The sequence below is a fragment of the Coregonus lavaretus genome, assembly GCF_964263955.1.
Source record: "Coregonus lavaretus genome assembly, chromosome: 23".
Lineage (NCBI taxonomy): Eukaryota > Metazoa > Chordata > Actinopteri > Salmoniformes > Salmonidae > Coregonus > Coregonus lavaretus.
The window spans coordinates 12,127,230-12,150,670 of record NC_140010.1 but is presented as its reverse complement, the minus strand read 5'-3'; the positions used below and the strand labels follow the sequence as shown (position 1 = coordinate 12,150,670).

General features: G+C 45.1%; 2 protein-coding genes across 3 annotated transcripts in view; both read right to left on the bottom strand.

Moving 5' to 3' along the window:
- Positions 1–23,441, bottom strand: part of fggy (FGGY carbohydrate kinase domain containing) — a 168,452-nt gene that overhangs the window by 47,415 nt on the left and 97,596 nt on the right. The gene's annotated exons all lie outside the window — the stretch shown is intronic.
- Positions 1,253–21,462, bottom strand: LOC311150800 (SUN domain-containing ossification factor-like). Of its 2 annotated transcripts, XM_084188328.1 has the most exons (22): positions 21,233–21,462; positions 16,139–16,253; positions 15,817–15,984; positions 15,077–15,459; positions 14,599–14,740; positions 14,320–14,431; positions 14,097–14,221; positions 13,918–13,985; positions 12,563–12,670; positions 12,154–12,259; positions 11,742–11,762; positions 9,667–9,722; positions 8,872–8,954; positions 8,458–8,523; positions 8,091–8,232; positions 5,755–7,266; positions 5,510–5,597; positions 5,167–5,271; positions 4,749–4,909; positions 4,067–4,158; positions 3,395–3,450; positions 1,253–3,226 (listed from the first exon to the last, which is right to left on the bottom strand). In XM_084188328.1, the coding sequence occupies exons 1-22, from the start codon at positions 21,292–21,294 to the stop codon at positions 2,789–2,791; spliced, it is 4,209 nt and encodes a 1,402-aa protein (XP_084044454.1). In that variant the 5' UTR covers positions 21,295–21,462; the 3' UTR covers positions 1,253–2,788. The 2 variants fall into 2 exon arrangements, with proteins under 2 accessions (XP_084044454.1, XP_084044455.1); XM_084188329.1 differs by lacking the exon at positions 11,742–11,762.

Genomic DNA, 23,441 nt, shown 5'->3' with positions numbered 1-23,441 from the left:
CTTTACATGTTGCATTTATATTTTTGTTCAGTGTAGGTGCAGCCTGTCAATCCGAAATGAAGAGCAGCCACTAATTCAGGAGGCTGAAGAAATTTGGCTTGACCCTTAAGACCCTCAGAAACTTTTACAGATGCACAATTGAGAGCATCCTGTATCACCGCCTGGTACGGCAACTGCACCGCCCGCAACTGCAGGGCTCTCCAGAGGGTGGTACGGTCTGCCCAACGCATCACCGGGGGCACACTGCCTGCCCTCCAGGACAACTACAGCACCCGATGTCACAGGAAGGCCAAAAAGATCATCAAGGACATCAACCACCCGAGCCACGGCCTGTTCACCCCGCTATCATCCAGAAGGTGAGGTCAGTACAGGTGCATCAAAGCTGCGACCGAGAGACTGAAAAACAGCTTCTATCTCAAGGCCATCAGACTGTTAAATAGCCATCACTAGCCGGCTACCACCTGGCTACTCAACCCTGCACCTTAGAGGCTGCTGCCCTATATACATAGACATGGAATCACTGGCCACTTTAATAATGGAACACTAGTCACTTTAATAATGTTTACATACTGCTTTACTCATCTCATATGTATATACTGTATTCTATTCAACTGTATTTAGTCAATGCCACTCCGACATTTCTCGTCCTAATTTTAATATATTTCTTAATTCCATTCTTTTACTTTTAGATTTGTGTATTGTTGTGATTTGTTTGATACTACCGCACTGTTGGAGCTAGGAACACAAGCATTTCGCTACACCCGCAATAACATCTGCTAAATATGTGTGAGACCAATAACATTTGATTTGACGTCTGAGCTCTTCATTTTTGGGAAAACGGTGTAAAGTCAAATTTTTACTGCAGCATCCAGGTACTACACATTGAAATGTTACCGGCGTGCTGACTGAAGAACACCTGGCTGCAGTCAAGTTTTTTTGCGCAGTAGTAGACTAGCTAGCTCTGTAAACAACACCTGTAACACCAGGCTTCTTGTCATGAAGATAGTTCACTCAGGCTGTTTACAATTTAAAAGAAAATGTCAGTTCCGGTCTACTTAACGGCGTGGTTCTCCCATAGACACCAATGCAATAGCAGCTGGGTCTGGCCTGCTTAGTTTATTGACTAATGTAACCAAAAAAATGAGGGAGTGGGCCGTCTCGCTTCCTCTTCCATCTCTGTTGTCACCCACATTAGCATGTCACTTCCGGGTCACAGCATTTTAGGGAAAATGTTTAATAAAAGTCCCCAACGTAATAGTAGAAAAGTCTCAACCTGTATTTATTCCCGATTCATATTTAAGTGACATTTGCATGAAATTTCAGGTGTGTCCATAAAACCATGGTCCAAAAAACTCACTAGTCCCTAAAATACAAAACAAGTTTGAACAAAAAGCTAGGTCATAGCAGGTGTTGCTGGACTTTTACTGTGATCAAATAGCTTATCCCTAATATAATAAATGTTTTCAACTTCAGAAAATGAGAACCAATCTTGATACAGGAAGAACCTGCTGTTTCTATGAACTGAATTTGGCTAGACTGGCCACTGATTGGTAAAAGCAACTTCTAACTTAGCTGTTCCTCTCATGGTATTTTATTCCTTTAGCCATTGACATTGGCAATTTTATAATTTAAAATATTTTACCTTTATTTAACTAGGCAAGTCAGTTAAGAACAAATTCTTATTTACAATGACGGCTTACACCGGCCAAACCCGGACGACGCTGGGCCAATTGTGCGCCGCCCTATGGGACTCCCAATCACGGCCAGTTGTGATACAGCCTGGAATCGAACCAGGGGGTCTGTAGTGACGCCTCAAGCACTGAGATGCAGTGCCTTAGACCGCTGCGCCACTCGGCTATTTGCAGGTTTGATTGTTACATAGTGCACCTTTTAAAGGAGAAGTTACAATATTTTTAACCAAATCTGTATTTTGGATGTAATGGCGTATTATAGAAGTGCCCAGACTTTTTTGCTATTTGCAGGTTTGATTGTTACATAGTGCACCTTTTAAAGGAGAAGTGACAATATTTTTTACCAAATCTGTATTTTGGATGTAATGGCATATTATAGAAGTGCCCAGACTTTTTTGCGATTTCACTTGTTTTTGATAAACTTACCCCAACCAGCGATAGACTTCCTCCTGCTCGTTGTGCAGTGCCAGGGTGTGGATAAAGTTAAACAAAAGCTCAAAAATCACCCAAATACTTCCTTTTAGAAATGGCAACGCTCTCAGTATAGTGATGCAGGTCTTTAGATGTTGTACACATTACATTTTGTCACTCCAAACTTTATTCGCAACGTTATATTACATATTGTGCGACTCAAGCGATACTTCTCTGTGTAGCCCATGCTCGGGCTACACGGAGAAGAAGCACAGATGGATAGGGGAAACTGCTTGAGTCGCACAAAAGCAAATATATAACGTTACAGATAAAATTCGGAAAGACAATTTCACAAGTTGTGTTTCTAAAATATGTATTTAGGTGTTTTTAGAGCTTTTGTTCATGTTTTATTCTAGAACATGCCATTTACATCCAAAATACAGATTTGGTTAAAAATAAAGTTTACTTATCTTTTAAGGTTGCCACTATTAACCTCATAACAAAAGAGCCTGACAGAGAACATGAATAGAACATAACATACCGGTTAGGAGGTGGAAGAAGAGGGATTGTCTAATTTGTGTCCTAGCTTAAAGCCTCCTAAGTATACAGGGATAACAACAACCCTCCTTTCAGAGAATGAGTGTTCCAGAGTCTGTTTGCTGGAGCAATTTGGGTCAGACAGGACCTCAGAGCGCCGTCACTCCTAGCCTCCCTGCAGCTAGCTCCTTCCCCCCCCCGATGTGATCCTGCAGGGTGAGGATGGTGGGTGTAGCTTCGCTCCCGTCTCTCCGCGGGGTCTGCAGGAGATCCACCACCCCGCACCCAGGCTTGGAGCTGCGCCGCTTGAATGCCCGCTTCGCTGCCCTGCTCCTGGGCGGGGGCAGACCGTCACAGAGGCGCGTGCAGGAGGTAGCAGCGAGGCCACAGAAAGAGGGCTCGTCTGACTGGGAGGAGCCCTCTGAGCTGCCCTCAAAGGGGGGGTCCCTGAAGGCAGGGTGGCTGAGATGCCCCGTGCAGGGTGTAGGGTCCATGGTGCCACGAGGGGCGCGGCCGTTAGCAAGCAAAGGAGCACAGAAAGCGGTGCACTTCAGGGGCTCCACGGTCTTCATCTTACTGCGGTTCTTCTGCAGAGGGAGAAGGGTTGGGGACAGAGGGTGGAAGGGTTGAGGAGAGAGATTTTACTTGTTGAGGTTGGCGATGAGGAGAGATCATGTTCATGATACAGTTATACTCTGAGTATGTGAGAGAGAGTTGAGAATTTCCTTGAGATAGGGACACTGTTCCATCCATACCTTTTTATTAGCTGGGGGAAAATTCATTGGTTCAACAGTTTGCAGTGACTCTGGACCTGCGAGCACAAGGAGAAAATAGTAAGCAAAATAAATTTTAAAAACTATTTGTGAAACAATATTATCAATCAGCAAAACAAACAAGACCCAAAGACAAGTTATATTTATAGGCAACCATTCCAACAGCAACCACAAACCTTGCTCTGGAGAACCCAAGGCATTAACAAGGCATTCTGCCTTATCCCAAGGGTTCTCAGCTATAAGCACCGCTTACCGGTGGGACCATGTGAACTACAATCCCAACACACAGGTGTTCGAGCATGCTAGATAGCTAATGAGCACAGGTGGTCGCCTCTGTCTTCCGTAAACAAGCACTGTAACATGGAAATATGGCCGTGTGGAACCCTAACCCAGTTCTTTCGCTGATATGAAAGATGCGTTCCTTATGTTTCCAAAATCGTACCGCAAGCGATGCGTGTTAATGTTCAGACCGCGGGTCACGGCTCTTAACAAAACTCCCCCAGCCAGAAGATACCTTCATGAATAGACAGCCGCTAAAGGTAGATAGCATCTATGAATGGGCTACCACAAACCTAAACCTTAGAATGAGGAATCAGAAGGACGTACACACTCCTCCACACACACATACACAGACATAGTCATAAGTAAACTTGCCTTCAGTAGTGGGTAACTGAAAGGAATCAGAGTGCAGGAGAGGATATGAGGCTCGTCTCTTCAAGCTCATGTCTTCATATTCAGAGAAAAGCCTGAGTGGAGGAGACGGGATGAATTAGACTCCGACTTAAAGTAACTGTCTAGTGAAAATATTGTTAACTCATACCCAAATAATGTTGTTGACTCATCCTATACTCCTATGTGGCCAAGGCATCAATTGGAGAAAAAAAAACACACAAAAATGCTTGCTATTTCCTCAGAGGATGATGAGCTGGCCAATCAGAGGTCTACTCGCATTAATATTTTTAATGACCAGTATACGCCCACACCATTCCACACAGAAAAGCTGCTTTTTAACATACTTAATTAAACCATTTTGGGAAGGAAAACTATTTCACTCATATTGTAATTCATTATAAGTCATATTTCACAGAAATCTGGAAACACTGGACAGTTACTTTAAACACAGAATCCTGATGACACTTCATGTATGTCAACAATATTGTGCAGGTGAGTGTGTGGTATCCCTTGAATGAGATGTGGTAACACCAATTGAAGGGTACCTATATAAGGACTTCATAACACATTCATAACCCATGCATAACCCATTCATAAACAGTACATAAGCACAACCACTTGTGTTCCCCCTAGTGGGGCAGAAGGAGAGGATGTGTGTAGTTACCTCTCTGGGCTGCAGTAGCTGTAGCTCTTGGGTATAGGAGGCTCTGGGTCTGTGGAGGGAGGCTCCATGGCAGACATGCGACAGTGCTGGACACACAGCAGCAGGCCCAGGAACAAACACAACACCAGGCACAGCAGGAGGTAGCTCTGCCTGTCCGACACCTACAACATAGACAGGGCCAAGTTAGCACACTGCAGCCATGTGGTGTGACTGGAAAGGGGTTTAAATAAATATATTATACATTTTACTGCTGCATTCCAGGGTTGGGTTCAATTCCATGTCAATTCAGGTGGCAAACTTCCTCGTTGAAAAGCAATGAGGAATAGGACTTTAGTTTACTTACCACACTGACTGAGCTGAAATGTAATTGACCCCAAACCTGCTGTATTCAATAGGGTTGAAATGATGTAGTATCTACCTGGCTCTGCAGCTGGCTGACTCTGATGGACAGGTTGAGCACCAGCTGTGTGATGTCCTCCAGCTGGCCCTGCAACGACTGGATGGACTCCGTCTGTCTCTGGTCCTATAGGGAGATGGGAAACTTTTGAGCTGGCCAATCACAAACTCTCACAAGCCACATTCCCATACATTGCCAATCACAGCTTCCCTTCAATTGTGAGTGATTAGATGACAGCCTTGGCATCCTCATTACTTAAAAGGCCAAAACTGTGCGAAACCCGCCTGAGACTCCATCTTAAGATAGACTACGCAGTATGTAACATTCTACACAAACACACTGTATGTCACCCTCCACTCCCCACCTGCTCCTCTGCTATCCTGGATGTGTTCTGCAGTTTGATGATGGTTTGGTTGAAAGCCCTCTGCATCTCTTCCATCTGCCTTCGGTACCTTCAACAAAACAGACAAAGTATCAGTATCACCATCTAAAACTTGAATTGACTAACTCTAGTTCCAATATGTCTGACATTTGACAGTTAATAAAACCAGCTGGATGGTGCTCAATAATCGGCCAATGGCCATCCATGAATCCCTGAGGCCCCCGTACCTCTGGCTGAGTTGCTCTAGGTAGCGTCCGCTCAGCGACATGTTCATCTCCAGGGCCTTGATACGGTTGTTGAGCCTCATGAACACAGACTCCTTCTGACTGGTGGAGCCGTGCATCGGGTTCGCGTTCCCATTCCCCTGGTCCGTGGTGTTGTGGAGCTCTGCGTAGAAGTCTAAAGGGGAAGGAGAGGTGGGGCGAGGCAGCTGCTGCCTGTTGCCATTGGGCGACGAGGTGAAAAGGATGTCCTCCACAAGCTCCGCCTCCCCCTTGGTTTCCGTGGCGACGGCCTGGCCCTGGCCATGTGAGGGGGGCTCCGTTATGACCACGACAGGGACAGAGTTGGGCTCCTCAGGAGTAGTGTTGCCGCCGCCAGCACCCGCTGGTTTAGGAGGGGATCCCGGAGGCTGCTGCTGCTCTGTGGGGGTGGAGGTAGTGGGGAGGGGAGGGGGGAGTGGATCAGCCACGTGTGGTTGGTGAATGACCTGGATGTTGTCTTGTTCTGCAGGCTGAACCTCCGGACAGTGCCTCTCCTCGACAGGGGTTCCCCAGCTCTGCTCCACTAGGCCACTGGAGCTGGAGGTGGTGGTGGCGACAGTGGGAGCAGGCTGCCTGTTCTCCTCCTGCTGCACCTCCTGGCTCTTCTCTGCCCCAGTGACGGGGTGCTTCTGCCCGGGCAGGTCTTTGGAGGAGGCCTGGTGTGGAGGCTCCACGGGAGTGGTGGGTCTGGTGGCAGAGCTGGAGGTGTCGGTGGAGCTGGGTCTGGGCAGGGTGGAGGTCTGGCTGGGCTCTAGGTGGGGCAGCTCCATACTGGGCTCTACCTCTCCCACTGCCTCAGTCTCAACCCATGGAAAGTGTGGTGGGGTGTCAGTGGGCCTGGCTCTCCTCTCTCCCGGGGCAGAGCTGGTCTCTCTCTCCTGGGGCTGTTCCCCCTGAGTGTGGGGCTGCTGGGGGGTCTGGGTGGCCGTGGGGGAGATGGGCATCTGTGACGGGGTGGTGGGGGTGACTGGAGCTGGTGTAGCCTCTGGCACCCTCTCCTGGCTGGTGTAGTTCCTCTGAACGGAACACTGGTGGAGGAGGTACTCCTGGAGGGAGGCTGAGCAGGAGCAAGAGGAGGAGGAAGACAGGCCACAGTAGTCAAGGCTTTCTTGCTGTCGATGGCCAGGGCAATGGTGCTCCTCTCTCTCCCTCCCATCCTCTTCCAGCATGGTGACTATAGACTGGACCTCCTCCTTTATAGGAGTGACTACCTGCTCCTCTTCAGATATATGCTCTGGTTTGGGTTCCTCTGTGGCAGGGGTGTCTGGAGTAGGGGCTTCTGGTTTGGGTTCCTCTGTGGCAGGGGTGTCTGGAGTAGGGGCTTCTGGTTTGGGTTCCTCTGTGGCAGGGGTGTCTGGAGTAGGGACTTCTGGTTTGGGTTCCTCTGTGGCAGGGGTGTCTGGAGTAGGGGCTTCTGTGGTAGTGACATCAGGGACCTCTGTTACTTTAGGCTGCTGCACCTCTACAGTGTCAGGCCTGAGAACAGAGAGACAGAGAAACAGGGAGACAGAGAGACAGAGAGACAGAGAGACAGAGAGACAGAGAGACAGAGAGACAGAGAGACAGGGATACAGAGAGACAGGGAGACAGAGAGACAGGGAGACAGGGAGACAGAGAGACAGAGAGAGATAGACAGCAGAGAGACAGCAGAGAGACAGCGGAGAGAAAGCAGAGAGATAACAGAGACAGCAGAGAGACAGCAGAGAGACAGAATATAGCCAGAGAGAGACAGCAGAGAGACAGCAGAGAGACAGAATATAGCCAGATAGAGACAGCAGAGAGACAGCAGAGACAGCAGAGAGACAGAAGAGAGACAGAGAGAGACAGAGAGGGAGAGAGAGAGACAGAGAGAGACAGCAGAGAGACAGAGAGAGATAGCAGAGATACAGCAGAGAGACAGCAGAGAGACAGAGAGAGACAGCAGAGAGACAGAGAGGGACAGAGACAGCAGAGAGACAGCAGAGAGACAGAGAGAGACAGCAGAGAGACAGAGAGAGACAGCAGAGAGACAGCAGAGAGACAGCAGAGAGTTAAGCTCCTACAGCTACAAAAGAAGACCAATTATGCACATTCAAGCACGGTAACCTGCAGGCCCTGACAGAAATGTAATATATTATAATAGGAATCACAAGCTATCCCATTTAACTGACTTCTAATATACTCTAGTAAATGCCATTGCTGTCAGACTTAAAAAAATAAACAACACTTCATCAGTTTAAATGAAAAGATGTCTGACATTATTGTAGATCTATATCAAGTTAAAGACTAGGAGAAAAGGTGACTGGTTGGCTGGTACTTACACTGGGCTGAGGGTGGTGGTGGTGTCAGGGTCAGATGGTGTAATGATAGTCAGGTTCACTGTCTGGCCTGAGAAGTTCCCTTCCCCTGGTCCTCCCCCCAGCACGTTGACTTTAATGTTGTTCACCATGTTCAGAATGACATCTGGAACAAGACAGCCCATGAGTGAATACTTATACCAGTCACTGAATCCCTCCCCACATAGGCATCACAAAGGGTTTACAGACGCAGGTATGACAGATCACATTTTTTCAATACTAAGAGGGGTGCGAACCCTGTGAGTCTCAAATACACTTATACGCAGGATGAAACCATATTTGTGAGACTGGTGTAATGGGATATTTATTTGGCTGTATGTGTGTAACTCACCCTTGGCTGATCCTATGAGGTCATTTGAAGCCTTATCCTCTGCAGGAACGTATCCAGGAGGATAATCTGAAGGTCACACACACACAGCAGAGATAACATGACACTCATCAGGAACAATATCCAAACAGTTCAAAGGTGAGAGGTACAAATGACATTAACCTGTATAATAGTACTTCAGGACTTTGCATGTTCACACTATATTGCATCTAGTCTCCTCATAAGGTGAAAATGTTGCTGTGTACTTGTAACAACATGTTAATGTATATTGATGAATGAGTCTTATCTTATCATGCATTCACTGTCGGATATCTATGACCAGAGAAATTAAATGTATATGCTTATGACCGTGATGGTTGAGAGAAATATTGACAAGTATTTCAGCTACTATAGAAGAATAGGAGGCTCTCCTCTCACCGAGGTCATCATCCTGGTCGTCTGGTCTGTCCAGGGGGTCAGCGATCTCCTCATACTCCTCCACCATACTCGTTCCAAAAACCCTTCAACAGAAAGGAAGACCTGTTATACTGTCTAGCAGTCACCTGAGGGCAGACAGAGATACACCAGGAGTCCATAATAACATACCAGGTAGGTCGAATGATAGCTAAGATATCCTTAAACTCCTTAATGTTAAGCAATCTAACGTCAAACTGGAATTGAGCAAATACTACAAATTAATTCGTATTTGAGCCCATATGGACCGTAGTAGTTGGCTTTGGTACATTATGTTGTAGCTGTCTTTTTGTTTTATAACCATTAATGCCTCTGTAGGAGAAAATGCATGTTAAGCGAGTGGCTAGCTTTACTTTTTGAAGACAAAATGTTCTGCAAACTCTGACTGCCAGAGGTGCCTCCCAGTGCCCCCGACACAAGGCAGCTTATTTTTGTGGCGTGAGAGAGAGAGAGAGAGAAAGAGAGAGAGAGAGAATACTAGCAGCTCCAGATGCAAGAGTCCCCTCAGCTCACCCTCACCAACTGGTTCATGAGGGGCGACATGGGGTAAACGTATCACCACTCGTACACTATTATATAACATCGCCCCACTATCTACATCTACTTGCTGGTTATCGATTGGCAAATATGACTTCAAATACCTGTGGATTCGGTAAATTGATGATTAAAAAGCTCAACGTTATCTTCTGATTATCTGTGTTTTTTTCTCAATGACTGTAAAAATTCTATTAACTCAGTCTTTTTCCATTCATTGCCTACCTTATGAGACTGAGAGGGCAGAAGTGTTCGGATCCATGGTGAGAGACCAGCTCCACCTGTGATGAAACACAGACATCATTTACATCCATGAGACAGGCATCAGTGCATGGTGGGACTGTTCTACACTCTCAACGATAATAATCATGTTGCAATATTAACATTTTGCAAAGCTACAGTATGATTTGGCCGGTGGTTAAATTGTTATTGACAAATAGTCTAATTGAAGAAGTTAGTTGTTGTTAACATTGATGACTGTCTGGCTGGTCAGCGACAAGCTATTACAGATATACAGTGCTTTCGGAGAGTATTCAGACCCCTTCCCTTTTTCCACATTTTGTTAAGTTACAGCCTTATTCAATTTACATACAATACCCCATAATGACAAAGCGAAAACAGGTTTTTAGAAATTTTAGCAAATATATTAAAAATAAAAAACAGATACCTTATTTACATAAGTATTCAGACCCTTTGCTATGAGACTCAAAATTGAGCTCAGGTGCATCCTGTTTCCATTGATCATCCTTGAGATGTTTCTACAACTTGATTGGAGTCCACTTGTGGTAAATTCAATTGATTGGGCATGATTTGGAAAGGCACACACCTGTCTATATAAGGTCCCACAGTTGACAGTGCATGTCAGAGCAAAAACCAAGCCATGAGGTCGAAGGAATTGTCCGTAGAGCTCCGAGACAGGATTGTGTCAAGGCACAGATCTGGGAAAGGGTACCAAAAAATTTCTGCAGCATTGAAGGTCCCCAAGAACACAGTGGCCTCCATCATTCTTAAATGAAGAAGTTTGGAACCACCAAGACACTTCCTAGAGCTGGCCTCCCGGCCAAACTGAGCAATCGGGAAGAAGGGCCTTGGTCAGGGAGGTGACCAAGAACTCGATGGTCACTCTGACAGAGCTCCAGAGTTCCTCTGTGGAGATGGGAGAACCTTCCAGAAGGACAACCATCTCTGCAGCACTCCACCACTCAGGCCTTTATGGTAGAGTGGCCAGACAGAAGCCACTCCTCAGTAAAAGACACATGACAGCCCACTTGGAGTTTGCCAAAAGGCACCAAAATGACTCTTAGACCATGAGAAACAAGACTCTCTGGTCTGATGAAACCAAGATTGAACTCATTGGCCTGAATGACAAGCGTCATGTCTGGAGGAAACCTGGCACCATCCCTATGGTGAAGTACTGAGTAAAGGGTCTGAATACTTATGTAAATGTGATATCAGATTATTATTTTTTTGCTTTGTCATTATGGGGTATTGTGTGTAGATTGATGAGGGGGGGGGACGACAATTTAATCAATTTTAGAATAAGGTTGTAACGTAACAAAATGTGGAAAACGTCAAGGGGTCTGAATACTTTCCGAATGCACTGTATAGAACACTCTGAAGCTGTGATGAACCGCCTTGCCCTACACACTTAAAGAGCGACTGAATGCACCGATTCCGCATGTGTTTCTCTGTTGCTCATTAATAAAAATCAAGATTTCAGTCTTCGGGATATGGTTCGACGTGGCAGTTTGTCCCCCATGAGACACCATAGGAACAAAGCCAGTATTACTTCCTGAAAATAGTCTGAATGAATGTAAGATAACTCAAGAAAAAGGCAAGTGAGCGTTGTTGAACTCAAAACCCAACCCTCAAGTCATGACGAACTCACTTACAAAATACAGTTTTGGACGAGACTGACTTTATGAACAAAATGTATCCTATTTACACTTTGTAGTCAACTTTGACACTAAAATAAATGTGTCTGACTAATATCGATGCCACATAGGCCGTTTTCTATCAGAGAAGTTGCGCTTTAAAGAATGGGCTTCTCTACAGTCAAAATCTCTACAGTCAAAATGACATGGTATTCTCATGACTGACATGACTAGATGAATGATAAATGATTACAGAGATATGTTCAGTGGCTTTGTCTAGATAGAAGGATTCTGTGTAAGCTAGTGCTGATCAGTTAGCAAGCTTCTCCTACTGTTAGCATCGTAACACCAAAGCCCTTCCCTTCCCTCCAACCCTCTACATGCTCCTCCACAGACCAACCACCTCTAAGAGAGAAATAGGCTAACCTTTATGTACTTGGTGAACATCTGAAGCAGGAGAAACAAAGGAAGAGAAACAAGTAATTACAAGAAGCATACATGCATTTAAAATAGGACAAATGGATGAATGCTGGTTCCTGCTCCGCTCCTCAGAGAAGAGGTACAGAAGCATCAGTTTAAAGATGATAAAGACTAAAATGTTTTGTACATTTGTAAAACATTACTCTAGAAGAGGACCAGCACAAAAACACACACAGCCCAGCAGGATTTGAGTATGACCCACTGGTTAAGGAGAGGGCCATAACAGAGTAAAGCGGGGGATACTCTAGTCTTGATTTTATTTGTCAGAATACCTCTTTCCCAAGAGAGACCTGGATGAATAGAATGGGAGTAAAGGAGGGGGTAGATAACAGAAGGAGCAGGAGGATGCCATACACACCTTGACATATTTGGCATACAGATGCTCGTCCAGAGGGAAACTCTGAACAGTGCGCTCGTCCCGAGCATGAAACGTGCCCAACTTCACCCACTTGTTGGTCGGGTACCTGAGGGAGCATCATCCAACAACATTCAACCTATTGATCAATCCTTATTAGTGCAGTAGTACTGACTGTTTTAGTAACATGTATGATGTTCAGCATCAAATGACAGTTTGAAAGATATCAAAACGAGATATTCCCATTGGGGTTGTGTTCATTTGGCACCAAAAATAAGAAAACTGACTGAAACAGGGAGAGACTATCTGGACAATAACAGCACTCATTTTCGTTTCAGTTTCTAAATGGTTTAAAACATTTTCCATGCGTGCCTTAATGAATATGCCCCAGGTCTATGGCTAAAAATCAAACCTGTCACTGATGGAGACCAGGAAGTCTTTGGGTGTGGAAGAGAAGAGCTCAAAGTTAGCGATGTCCAACTGCTTCACCTGGATGGGATCACACAGCTCGATGATGAACCTGAGAGAGAAAGAGAGAGAGAGAGAGAGAGAGAGAGAGAGAGAGAGAGAGAGAGAGAGAGAGAGAGAGAGAGAGAGAGAGAGAGAGAGAGAGAGAGAGAGAGAGAGAGAGAGAGAGAAGGGGCGAGAGAGAGTAGGGGTGAGAGAGAGAAGGGGCGAGAGAGAGAAGGGGAGAGAGAGAGAGAGAAGGGGCGAGAGGGCGAGAGAGAGAGAGAAGGGGCGAGAGGGCGGGAGAGAGAGAGAAGGGGCGAGAGAGAGAGAAGGGGCGAGAGGGCGAGAGAGAAGGGGCGAGAGGGAGAGAGAGAGAAGGGGCGATAGAGAGAAGGGGCGGGCGAGAGAGGGAGAAGGGGCGGGCGAGAGAGAGAGGGAGAAGGGGCAGGCGAGAGAGAGAGGGAGAAGGGGCAGGCGAGAGAGAGAGGGAGAAGGGGCAGGCGAGAGAGAGAGGGAGAAGGGGCAGGCGAGAGAGAGGGAGAAGGGGCGGGCGAGAGAGAGAGAGAGGGAGAAGGGGCGGGCGAGAGAGAGAGGGAGAAGGGGCGGGCGAGAGAGGGAGAAGGGGCGGGCGAGAGGGAGAGAGAAGGGGCGAGAGGGACAGAGAGAGAGGGAGAAGGGGCGAGAGGGCGAGAGAGGGGCGAGAGGGCGAGAGAGGGAGAGAAGGGGCGAGAGAGAGAGAGAAGGGGCGAGAGAGAGAAGGGGAGAGGGAGAAGGGGCGAGAGGGAGAAGGGCGGGCGAGAAAGAGAAGGGGCGAGAGAGAGAAGGGGCGAGAGAGAGAGAGACGGGGCGAGAGAGAGAGAGAGAGAGAAGGGGCGAGAGAGAGAGAGACGGGGCGAGAGACAGAGAGAAGGGGCGAGAGAGAGAGAGAAGGGGCGAGAGAGAGAGAAGGGGTGAGAGGGCGAGAGAGAGAGAGAGAGAGAGAGAGATAAGGGGCAAGAGTGAGAGAGAAGGGGTGAGAGAGAGAGAAGGGGCGAGAGAGAGAAGGGTCGAGAGAGAGAGAAGGGGCGAGAGAGAGAAGGGGCGAGAGAGAGAGAGAGAGAGAGAGAAGGGGCGAGAGAGAGAGAGAAGGGGCAAGAGAGAGAGAGAAGGGGCAAGAGGGCAAGAGATAAAAGGGGCGAGAGAGAGAGAAGGGGCGAGAGGGCGAGAGAAGGGGCGAGAGGGCGAGAGAGAGAGAAAGGGTGAGGGCGAGAGAGAGAGAGAGAGAAGGGGCAAGAGAGAGGGATCTCCAAACATGCGCGCACACACACACACACTCACCAGATCTTGTTGCTGCAGGGATTTAACATGTAATGATCCATGCTTTCCATTAATATGGCTGAAGTGCTCTGAAAGAAAACAAGATCCTTCCATCAAAATATGCAAAACTAGCTATTAAAATCAGTAGTTTCAACTGAATATATAGATGGGTTTGGAGGGTGACAGTTTGAAATAGATACCTTAGCCTCTAGGTTAGAACCCAGGATCTTGGCCCCACACTCCACCGAGGCATAGTTGTTGAAGTTCTTCTGCGCCTTTTTTACAGTGTGGGAGCCGCCATTGGTGGAGATGTGAGTGGCCAAAGCTATGAAGAGAAATACCGTTTTAAATCAAAACGAGTGAGTGAGTGAGTGAATGAGTGAGTGAGTAACTGAGACAGGCCAGGAACACCATCTATCTTACTCTTCTCTTTTTCCACCTCCATAATTTTCTTCTTCCACTCGTCAAAGGTGGGGATGTCCTCCGCATCCTTAGTTGCCACATTGGGATCCTTCTCCTTGGCGATGTGTGAGCTCTACCAACAGCAGTCAACAGTACATCAGACCTGGTTCAAATACCTACTTTAATCGTAAAATACTCAAGCATTTGAGGTGGGCTTGACTAAGCTTGGAGTTTGCACTTTTGGGACTATCAGTATCAGAAAACAGTATTGCTGTGCAACAAATGTTGGTGTATCTCTACCAGTTCTTTGAGCATGTGGGAGGTGTTGGCCCCCTGAGCCAGTCCCGCTGAGGCCTGACCTGCCTGGACCTGAGGGTGGTCTATGTCGGTCTTGGTGCCCTTTCCTAGAGCATTGTTAAGTTTCTCCAGGACAACAGGAAGACTACAGAGGGAGACAATAGAAAAAGAGAGCCTACATTCAAACACTAGGTAAAACAACTGGGTTCGAACCGGAGCCTCCTGTGCGCCACTTGACTCTGTTAGCCTGTTGTGCTAAAGCCATTAGCTCTCTGGGAGCTAACACAAGTTCAGGCCTCAGGTAAGGTTAGGGAGTTTTCACATATGAAATTCAACTCCCTGGTTCGGTTTCCTGGACCGTTTGTGAGAATTCTACAAAATACTTTTTGCTTTCACAAGACTTAAATATTCTACATGACGTTAGCAAGCTAGCTTGTTTACAACAGGCAAAAACGTCCATGTTCCTTCCGCGTCACAATACCTGGTACTCTGGTCCTGGATCTTGGACTCGCTACTCACGCAGGTCCAGGATTCATCAAAGGGGTTGGTTTCTCCAGCTTCACAGTCGTCTGTGGCCAGATCAGTATCGCTGAAGTCCGATACAGGGACATCAGACACAGTATCCTCTGGTACACTAGAGGATGAGCCATGGGTCATGGAGGGCTCTTCAGTGACAGGGTTGAGGGCAATGGCAGAGGATGGAGGGAATAGATCAGAGGTGGGGGTTGGCTGCTGCTCTTGGGTGACAACGGCCTCTGGAGGTGGCTGCTCAGCGTCTGGCTCTGCCTCTGGTTCTGCTGTCTCTGGCTCGGCCTCTGGTTCTGCTGTCTCTGGCTCCTTCTCAGGATCGTCCAGGTCCAACGTCTGGAAAACATTATCACTGCACTATCAGTAAAACACAGAACTTAATATTGATGGCCCACGACAACCACCCACATGCCTGTGCCGTATGTGTTGTACAACCTTTTATGATACAAAGATATAAATAGGTTTGGTCAATAAGTCTAGTGGCGTGTATCCAAGTCTCAATTTGCTCATGAACTAAAGAAAGAGACATCCGCTTCACATACAGTAAGTAAGCCAGGGTGGAGTAGTTCTTCAGGTCTACTTCTTATGATTCATCACTGCAGTACCTGTACCTTTTGGACCCCAGGAGGAGTGGATCGCAACTGTAACAGCTAAATGGGGATCCAAATAAAAACATAAACAAAACACAAATACCTGTACATGCTCCTTGTCCTCCACCTCTGTGCCTGGAGTCCCCACCCCCTCCTCCTCTGCTAGGCCCTGCTGCTGTATGTCCACCTCCTCTCCATCTGGCAGCACCTCCTCTTCAGATAGGTGCTGGACATACTGTGGCCCCCAGCCATCCTCTAACTGAACAACATCCTGATGTACAGGACAGGAAGTAAACAGTTATCGTATCCAACATTAAAGAAACGAGTTTCATATCAACAAGAGAGTTGTTGATATGTTATACTAGGTCGGTAACAAAAGGCATCATAGAAACTTATGGTCCAAACAGGTGAAGCAGGTGATGTACCTTGTGATGGGACCTGTCGCCTGGATCTTCCTTCGGACTGCTGTCCTGTGCAGGCACAGTCAGGGTCTGAGCCTCTGGGGACTGCTCTGTGCAGCCAACATATTTAGTGGGGTGCCTGAGATAACATAGAAGAAGACATCAGTGTTATTAATTTAGGCAAGGGGCTGGCAGAGTGAGAGTGAGAGCAATGGGAAAAGTGGAATTGGAATTTCAGTTTACTATCTGAATTGAGATGAAATGTACCCTAATGCTGTTAAGGTGTGGCAATATCCTGTAACCTAGTGTCACTATGTTTACCGTTCCAACAAGGACAAGCCTTGACCAAAAGGAAAACAACTCTATTTCAGATAATCAATGAATGAGTCATAATCAAACAGAGGGAGCTGCTGCCCAGCAGTTTCAGAGCTGAGAGAGGCGATATGGGAACGACCAGGTAGCTGACACACTGTGAGAGAGACACACTATCTTATCACTGTGGGGGGCAGGCCAGGCTGGAGGCGGGAGGTCAAAGTCAAAACCTTATGCCATGTGGCTGCACAGGGAAAATAACAACCGCATGCCACTGTCTGCTGACAGTCTGACAGTGTGTCAGGGAAATGGACAAGTCAATGTCACAGCGGTCTTGTTAATCTTGGTACGGAACAACAGAGATCGCCGGTCAGCCATGACAAGACTTTAAATAGTTCCACTCACAACAATGTCACATTCCTACCGGGGACAGAGGTCCTTGTGTTAAGCTCCAGTGTCAAAGTGCTTCACAACAAGTCTATTGTCTAGTAGTGAGGTTTATAGGGTAAGTAGTCTACTAGGCTTGGCCACTGGAGTCTGGTAAGACACAAATACTGTAAGCTGTAGGGTGTTTATTTAACGTTTAATTCAGATCCAACAGCCTTAATGTAACCCCTAAGGAGCCATGGTGGTTTCGTTGGACGACAAATTATGTATTAGAGTGTGTGGCCACTTTAACAATAGGCAGTTGAAAGAAACTAGGCAGTAAAGCAAAAGTAGGCCTACTTGCCAAATATAGTCAAATGTAATCAAAACCATTAGCCTAGCCTACATCCCTACAAGTCTGAGGAATTTTAATTATGAGTCATAGTTAGAATAAGTAGTAGTACTTAGGGTTGGGCGGTATCCAGATTTTCATACCGTCATACCGTTTCTGTACCACACCAGGGTATACGGTATTATTGGAAGTGCACACAAGGGGCGCTATAATTATAACAAATAATAATGATATACACTACCAGTCAAAAGGTTGGACACACCTACTCATTCAAGGGTTTTTCTTCATTTTTACTATTTTTTACATTGTAGAATAATAGTGAAGACATAAACTATGAAATAACACATTTCAATTAACAGGTGTGCCTTCTTAATAGTTAATTTGTGGAATTTCTTTCCTTCTTAATGCGTTTGAGCCAATCAGTTGTGCTGTGACAAAGTAGGGGGGTATACCGAAGATAACCTTATTTGGTAAAAGACCAAGTCCATATTATGGCAAGAACAGCTCAAATAAGAAAAGAGAAATGACAGTTCATCATTACTTTAAGACATGAAGGACAGTCAATACGGAAAATTTCAAGAACTTTGAAAGTTTCTTCAAGTGCAGTCGCAAAAACCATCAATCACTATGATGAAACTGGCTCTCATGAGGACCGCCACAGGAATGGAATACCCAGACTTAGGATACGTTCATTAGAGTTACCAGCCTCAGAAATTGCAGCCCAAATAAATGCTTCACAGAGTTCAAGTCACAGACACATCTCAACATCAACTGTTCAGAGGAGACTGTGTGAATCAGGCCTTCATGGTCGAATTGCTGCAAAGAAACAACTACTAAAGGACACCAATAAGAAGAAGAGACCTGCTTGGGCCAAGAAACACGAGCAATAGACATTAGACCGGTGGAAATGTGTCCTTTGGTCTGGAGTCCAAATTGGAGATTTTTGGTTCCAACCGCCGTGTCTTTGTGAGACGCGGTGTGGGTGAACGGATGATCTCTACATGTGTAGTTCCCACCGTAAAGCATGGAGGAGGTGTTATGGTGTGGGGGTGCTTTGGTGGTGACACTGTCTGTGATTTATTTAGAATTCAAGGCACACTTAACCAGCATGGCTACCACAGCATTCTGCAGCAATACGCCATCCCATCTGGTTTGGGCTTAATGGGACTATCATTTGTTTTTCAACAGGTTAATGACCCAACACACCTCCAGGCTGTGTAAGGGCGATTTTACCAAGAAGGAGAGTGATGGAGTGCTGCATCAGATGACCTGGCCTCCACAATCCCCCGATCTCAACCCAATTGAGATGGTTTGGGATGGGTCGGACGGCAGAGTGAAGGAAAAGCAGCCAACAAGTGCTCAGCATATGTGGGAACTCCTTCAAGACTGTTGGAAAAGCATTCCAGGTGAAGCTGGTTGAGAGACTGCAAAGAGTGTGCAAAGCTGTCATCAAGGCAAAGGGTTGCTATTTGAAGAATCTAAAATATAAAATATATTTTGATTTGTTTAACACTTTTTTGGTTTATATACAGTACCAGTCAAAAGTTTGGACACACCTACTCATTCAAGGGATTTTCTTTATTTTTACTATTTTCTACATTGTAGAATAATAGTGAAGACATCAAAACTATGAAATAACACATATGAATCATGTAGTAACCAAAAAAGTGTTAAACAAATCAAAATGTATTTTACATTTGAGATTCTTCAAAGTAGCCACCCTTTGCCTTGATGACAGCTTTGCACACTCTTGGCATTCTCTCAACCAGCTTCACCTGGAATGCTTTACATATACAGTATATATATACTGTATAGTGTAGATAAACATTGTACCATCTAAACCTCTGTGAAATATGTTTTCTATAACCAAAAATTTTGTATTTTCAGCTGTATGAAGCTGGCGTACAAACCCAAAGTAAAGAATGGGAAGCATAGAAATAGTGCACATAGAACAGATCTACAGCTTCTTAGACTTGCTTTCAATGAGAATGACAGATCTATAAGTCACAATTTTATGTGAATTTGGTCTCCAAAAAAGTTACATATTGCAGCTTTTACTTATAGTTAGTTATAAGCAGTGGCGTAGCCCTCACCCACCCCCAAAAAACGGTATTGAAAATCATACCGTCGGTATTTCGAAATACCCTGGTATACGGTATAAATGGTATATCACCCAAGCCTAGAAGTACTACCGGTAGTATAAATAAGAATAAAATGTAGGCCAACGTAATATGATCATGTGAGTACAGGGACCAGTGCTAGATGGCAGATTTTGGCTCAATTCCCTCTACCGACACATACTAATTATAGTGCTAAGTTATGAGTAACAAGATAAGGGAGTAGCAGCCTAACTCGCACATTCTATGACTCATTTACTGTCATACACCCAAGGTGTGATTGTGACTGAGCACTCTTCCCTGAGCATAAACACACCCTCCGCCTGATTATATCTTTAATCCTGAAGTGGACATTCCTCTTTCGGATCCTTGAAGGGAAGTGAACAAGTGCACACTTCAGGATAAAGGGCATTGAGAAAGTTACATTTGCATCCGGGGGTGGAACTGTCAATTATACTCCTTCATGCCTGAGTAAAATATCAAGGAGGGGTAGCCTCCAACACCGCAGTCTGAGGAAGGAGATAGCCATCAATATGTCATATCATAGCAGTACAAAGTTCAGGGGGAGGTTTACACATTACATTGCACCTAACTAGGTACTTTTCAGATGCTTAGCTCATTCATGAGTTTACACTACTGCGTGGCCAAAATTACAGCCTAGGCCAGGTATATTTAAAAGTAGACTCAGCGAGATGACGTTGCAACGAGCAGCACCGCAAATGAGCAGGATGCAAGACTTTACTCTCAAACCGAGTATCTGCGCATGTGCACTTCACGCTGCTACAACTTGATAGCTACGGGATCAAAACAGCTGAGAAGTTTCAACACTCTTAGTTGTTGTGGAAATTAAGTGTTGCCTTATTGCCGATTTGTTTTTACAGATAACCAAAATTCAAATAATTCCAGTAGTCTGGTATTTCTAGTTCGTCCCGTGTGTAGTTGTAAATAGCTAGCCAACTTTTCGGGCAAGTGATCATCATTTTCGGCCAACCAAAAAATACTCCTGATCCTGACTTGCCCAATGCCATGGGCGAGTGATTTTCAGACCTTAATGTCAATCCCCTGCACTATTGTGTTTACTTTGTGCATCATCATCATCTCGCTGAGTCGGACTAGTGCTACACATTCCATAATTTGTTTAAGGGCCAAGAAGCAACTGGTTCATAAGGACTCACTTTCCTCGAAAGGTCTTCAGGCTTTTGGAATCTCTGTCTGAGCATGAATGTAGCGTTCATGTGTGCCGTTACAGTAAACCAGGTGCATTCCTCTCCATTAAGCCCATCCTAGATCCTTCATCACCTCTGGATGGACCCTCATAACTGTGGTGATGAAGGATTTACAGTCAAGGGTCAGGACCTAAAAGCAGCGAGCCTGCTAGCTGAGTGACTAAGTAGGCTGTAATCCCTTCAAGAGCTGTAGAGTCAAATCCGTGACTGTCAGTTGAGGGGAAGTGTATTATGTGACTCACAGAACATATTAGACCTCAATACAGGCCGTCCAACAACTCGGCAATAGTGTGCAGTGCAGGCTTTTGTCTCGATTCATTCTTTAACCTCCTATTCAGTATGATAGAGATATTGTTTATTTAGCTAGTTAAGTTACTATTAGGGTCCTATACTCCACTTTCTGGCAATGGAGATGGAATGAGAGGCATGCTGAGGCATAACAATATGAATTGTTGAAAGACAAGCTGCATTTCACTGAGCTAGCCAACGCTACTACCAGCTGGCTAACGCTAGCTAGCTGGCTAACGTTCGCTATCTAACTCTTAGCCACGTTAGCAAGTAACTTAGCTAGCTAACGTTAGGTTAGGCTAACCTGGCTAGCAAGCTAGTTAACGTTATGCTTGCCGTAGTTCTCGTTATTGTAGCATCTCTTCCAACATGTTTTGGCTAACGTACATAGTTAGCTAGTGAGGTAAAACACCTTCCTTGTTATGAAAATGAAAAGTACCGTATAGCTAAAACTTACCAACACAGTAATAACACAAGTAGGCACACTGACATGACTCGCCACAGTCTCTTCTTCATCATCCTCCCGCAGCCTGGACCAACATTATCGCCGTTTACCAAAACATGTATCAATACTGTCGTTATTCAACAGTTGTATGTTTTAACTCAACGTAGATATGTCTAACTTCTACTACAAGTTACAGGTCCGACACATAACTTATAGTTTCCTGAATGTGGTGTTGTGTTGAACTGTTAGCTCCTGTCAAATCCACTGGCATTGGAGACCTTGCGCACCGCCAACCTGATAGCTGTATCAATCGCCGCTTCCCCCGCTCTGTCCAATGAAAACGCAGCAACGTTGTTGCGCAGTAAAGTTCATATAGATGTTTAAGAAATGTGGGGTACCAGTGTGTCGCGCTCAAATTCCCATACTATGATTATAAACTATGACACAAATGAGTGTAAAATATGACTGTTTTAATTAAAATTAAATTTAAAAAAACACTGTTTGATTACTGGATATGTGAATGGGAATTTACAGGAAATTGGCAAATGACTAATTGATGAGTTGGAGGTATTGGTACTCTTTTATATACTCCTTGTATAGCTTCATTCTTGTGCGTCTATTTGTCATGTGTTCTTTTTTCTTTTTCTTATTTAACTCTGCATCTTTGGGAAAGAGCTTGTAAGTAAGCATTCCACTGTAAGGTCTACCTACACCTGTTGTATTCAGCGCATGTGACAAATACAATTTGATTTAATTTTAGCTTAAAAAATAGTTTGTATTTGTATTTATTAAGAATCCCCATTAGCTGATGCCAAGGCAGCAGCTACGCTTCCTGGGGTCCAGCAAAATTAAGGCAGTTACAGTACCAGTCCAAAGTTTGGACAAACCTACTCATTCCAGTGTTTTTCTTTACTTTTACTATTTTCTACATTGTAGAATAATAGTGAAGACATCAAAACTATGAAATAACACATATGGAATCATGTAGTAACCAAAAAAGTGTTAAACAAATAAACTTAAAAAACATTACAATACATTTCACAACAGATTTCACAACACCTTAAGTGTGTGCCCTCAGGCCAGCCACCACTCTACTACCACATATCTACAACACAAAACCCATGTGTACGTGTGTGTATAATGTGTATGTTTTCATGTGTGTGTGTATGCGTGTGTTTGTGCCTGTGTGTGTGTGTGTGTGTGTCTCTTTACAGTCCCCACTGTTCCATAAGATGTATTTTTATTTGGTTTTTTAAAATCTGATTTTACTGCTTGCATGGGTTACTTGATGTGGAATAGATTTCCATGTAGTCATGGCTCTATGTAGTACTGTGTGCCTCCCATAGTCTGTTCTGGACTTCAGGACTGTGAAGACAGGCATGTCTTGTGGGGTATGCATGGGTGTCTGAGCTGTGTGTTAGCAGTTTAAACAGACAGCTTGTGCATTCAACATGTCAATACTTCTCACAAAAACAAGTAGTGATGAAGTCAATCTCTCCTCTACTTTAAACCAAGAGAGATTGACATGCATATTATTAATGTTATCTCTCCATGTACAGTTGAAGTCGGAAGTTTACATGCACCTTAGCCAAATACATTTAAACTCAGTTTTTCACAATTCCTGACATTTAATCCTAATACAAATTCCCTGTTTTAGGTCAGTTAGGATCACCACTTTATTTTAAGAATGTGAAATGTCAGAATAATAGTAGAGAGAATGATTTCTTTCAGCTTTTATTTATTTTATCACATTCCCACTCAATTAGTATTTGGTAGCATTGCCTTTAAATTGTTTAACTTCGGTCAAACATTTTGGGTAGCCTTCCACAAGCTTCCCACAATAAGTTGGGTGAATTTTGGCCCATTCCTCCTGACAGAGCTGGTGTAACTGAGTCAGGTTTGTAGGCCTCCTTACTCGCGCACGCTTTTTCAGTTCTGCCCACAACTGTTCTATAGGATTGAGGTCAGGGCTTTGTGATGGCCACTCCAATACCTTGGCTTTGTTGTCCTTAAGTATGCTTGGGGTCATTGTCCATTTGGAAGACCCATTTGTGACCAAGCTTTAACTTCCTGACTGATGTCTTGAGATGTTGCTTCAATATAGCCACATAATTTTCCTTCCACATAATGTCATCTATTTTGTGAAGTGCAACAGTCCCTCCTGCAGCAAAGCACCCCCACTGCATGACACTGCCACCCCCGTGTTTCCCGGTTGGGATGG

What these genes read in the sequence shown, in the direction of transcription:
- LOC311150800 (XM_084188328.1), bottom strand. Translation starts at nt 21,294, where the DNA reads ATGATGAAGAAGAGACTGTGGCGAGTCATGTCAGTGTGCCTACTTGTG. An exon ending in GTTCTAACCTAGAGGCTAAG is followed by an intron (nt 13,986 to 14,096) that starts GTATCTATTTCA and finishes GTTTTCTTTCAG; the next exon opens with AGCACTTCAGCCATATTAAT. An exon ending in TGTATGCCAAATATGTCAAG is followed by an intron (nt 11,763 to 12,153) that starts GTGTGTATGGCA and finishes CTCCTGCTTCAG; the next exon opens with ATGTTCACCAAGTACATAAA.